This window comes from Nanorana parkeri, unplaced genomic scaffold, assembly GCF_000935625.1.
Source record: "Nanorana parkeri isolate BGI_ZX_2015 unplaced genomic scaffold, ASM93562v1 scaffold2884, whole genome shotgun sequence".
In the NCBI taxonomy this organism is placed as follows: Eukaryota; Metazoa; Chordata; class Amphibia; order Anura; family Dicroglossidae; genus Nanorana; species Nanorana parkeri.
In genome coordinates, this window is record NW_017309152.1 from 26,325 (window position 1) to 29,633 (window position 3,309).

General features: G+C 47.4%; 1 protein-coding gene across 1 annotated transcript in view; it reads right to left on the reverse strand.

Moving 5' to 3' along the window:
- LOC108802466 (poly [ADP-ribose] polymerase 14-like) overlaps positions 1-345 on the reverse strand; it is a 21,722-nt gene extending 21,377 nt beyond the window's left edge. Inside the window, exon 1 of the mRNA XM_018574324.1 lies at positions 115-345. Coding sequence (XP_018429826.1) covers positions 115-304 — 190 coding nt within the window. The 5' untranslated portion in view covers positions 305-345. The remainder of the gene's footprint in view (positions 1-114) is intronic.
- Between the last annotated feature and the right edge of the window lie 2,964 nt (positions 346-3,309).

Below are 3,309 nucleotides of genomic sequence, written 5' to 3' on the forward strand. Positions count from 1 at the left end.
GGAGGAGGGGGGGGGGGGGCAATGTTTTGCTATGAGGTCCTATGATTTGTAATTCTGCCTCTGTTTGCAATGTATGATAATACCCCTTTGTCGCCCCCCTCCCCCGGTACCTACCCTCCTTCTCCTTGAAGTGTATGAGGACGTATCCCCGGCTGCAGTCGGTGTCTCGGATCTCACAATCCCCTCCGTTAGATTCGCTCCTCTTCTGGAAATACAGCAGAAGTTTGTTTTTCAGCTTCTTAAGCTTCTTCGGACCTTCCCCCCAGTGGAGGGACACGGGGTGCTGGTACTGACTGTCCCCCATCCCGCTGGCAGTGACAGTAGTCGGGTCGGCCGGGGGAAGGTGATATATCCGATGAGGGTTTCTGGGTGTGGAGACGAGCTCGCTGATTTTACTTTCTGTTTCTTTTCTGGTTTAGTGACGGACGAGTCTCCTCCTATTCGGGGAAAGTCCCTACGCACACTCAGCTGCGACTGCAGAGGAGACGCCGATGTACCCCTTCTACAGGTGTAGGGATGAGCTCCGGGGGTTCAGGACGACCAAAAAGTGACCCGAAACTCCGGAGAGAAATCCTAAAAATCCCTCCGAGTCCCCGAACTCCGAGCAACAATGTATCTTATTTGTGTCACTCGGCTGGAGATCCTCCAATCATCTCTGACACGTTCCTTCCTTCTGGAGGGGGGCTACGTCTGTTCCCTATAGTCCCTGTGTGCAGTGTCATCACAAGGGGGGTGCGGCCTGCACCCTGGTGCCACCATTGGAGGGGTGACACCAAAATAGGGTTGCCACCTTTTCTTCAAGCAAAACCCCGAACACTCTAGCGACGAGCAGACATTTTTTGGGGAGAATGACTCGCGGCTTATTCATATGTAGATATCACAGTGGAGACTAAATTCAGTGGGGGGGCCAGTAGCCCCTATCCTAATTTTGGTTTCTCCTGTGTGCCTGACATCTTGTGTCCGGGTTTCTGCTGCCATGAAACCCGGACACAGCATTCAAAATCCGGGTGAATCCTGGACAGGTGGCAACTTTCCTGGACAGTCAGTCATTTTGGTGTCACCCCCTCTAAAAAGTCGGGCACTGGGTCACGGACCGAGAGCCCGACAGTGTCAGGAGAGAGGAGGGGACCCGGCGCCATACCTCATCCCGCCGGGTGAACGTCCCCTCCTCTCTCTGTGCCAGCCTCCATCACCAAGATGGCCGCCGGCAGGCGTCAATAAGACCACCACGCATGCGCAATGACGTCATCGCGCACACGTGCGGTAACGTCACGCCATGTGCAATGACATCATGGCAGGGGGTCACCCGGAACCCAGCCTCGGGACGCCCCTGCCTGTGTGCGTTGTAAAGTAGTCACCGCTCCAAGCTCCGCCCCCGGGATAGACTACAATCTCAGTACAAATCAGTAAACTAAACGTGAGAATTAAAGGAAACCCGACAGACGGGAAGTTTACCGATCCCAGCGACGGGTGACACCAGTCCAGCTGTGACACTAAATTACAGCCGGGGACATTATTGCCGGATCCCAAAACTACTCCTCATGATGCGTTGGGGGGGATTCAGTGCAACAAAGCTGCGTCCATAGGAGTGCGCAGCCTATTACATTACGATGTGCACACAAACTACAAATATATATATTAGGGACGCACCGAGACCGAGTACCGATACCAATTATCAATTCCTTTTTTTGTGTGTCATGTGACAACTTTTCTAAAACAATACAGACTGATGATTTTAGGACCGTGGTGGGGTGCCAGGGTCCGGTCTGAGCTGTGAATGCCTCTGACTCCAAGCTATAACTACAAATCCCAGCAATACCTTATACAGCAATGCAGAATACCGCCAGCTATAGAGAACTACAAATCCCAGCAATACTTTATACAGCAATGCATAATAACACCCTCAGCCATAGAGGACTACAAATCCCAGCAATACCTTATACAGCAATGCAGAATAACACCCTCAGCCATAGAGGACTACAAATCCCAGCAATACCTTATACAGCAATGCAGAATACCACCCGCTATAGAGGACTACAAATCCCAGCAATACATTATACAGCAATGCAGAATAACACCTGCTATAGAGGACTACAAATCCCAGCAATACATTATACAGCAATGCAGAATAACACCCTCAGCCATAGAGGACTACAAATATCAGCAATACTTTATACAGCAATGCAGAATAACACCGTCAGCTATAGATGACTACAAATCCCAGCAATACTTTATACAGCAATGCAGACTTGTACCGCCAGCTATAGAGGACTACAAATCCCAGCAATACATTATTTACCAATGCAGAATAACACCGTCAGCCATAGAGGACTACAAATCCCAGCAATACCTTATACAGCAATGCAGAATAACACCCTCAGCCATAGAGGACTACAAATCCCAGCAATACCTTATACAGCAATGCAGAATAACACCGTCAGCCATAGAGGACTACAAATCCCAGCAATACCTTATACAGCAATGCAGAATAACACCCTCAGCCATAGAGGACTACAAATCCCAGCAATACCTTATACAGCAATGCATAATAACACCTTCAGCCATAGAGGACTACAAATCTCAGCAATACATTATACAGCAATGCAGAATAACACCCTCAGCCATAGAGGACTACAAATCTCAGCAATACCTTATACAGCAATGTAGTCCTCTATAGCTGAGGGAGGGAGAGAGAGGAACCCATACCATCAGATTTAGAACTACAAATCCCAGCAATACATTATACAGCAATGCAGAATAATATGATCAGCCATAGAGGACTACAAATCCCAGCAATACCTTATACAGCAATGCAGAATAACACCCTCAGCCATAGAGGACTACAAATCCCAGCAATACATTATACAGCAATGTAGTCCTCTATAGCTGAGGGAGGGAAACCCTAAAGTTTATTCCAGGAAGACCCTCCAATGATTATCTATTAGAAATGAGCCGTGACGCAATCTCACATTTATGTCCTTGTTTCTCTGTCGCCGTCGCCGGTGTTATCTGTATGATGATAAAACTATATATTGGTTTTGGGGTATTTGATTTGTACAAATATAAGATTTAAAGGAGAGATCCTCATCCTCAGACATATTGGGGACACTTTACACCTGTACAGACCAGTCTGTGGATCATGTGCGGGGGCGTGGCCGGAACTTTTATTGTATTGTTTCCTTTATTTACAATGAATATCAATTGTAACAAAGTATAAATAAAATGTACATTTTAGGATATATGTCTGTGAGTACAACTAGAAAACCCCACAACCCATGTTTAGTTTTTATTGTCAGCAGTATTGGGGTG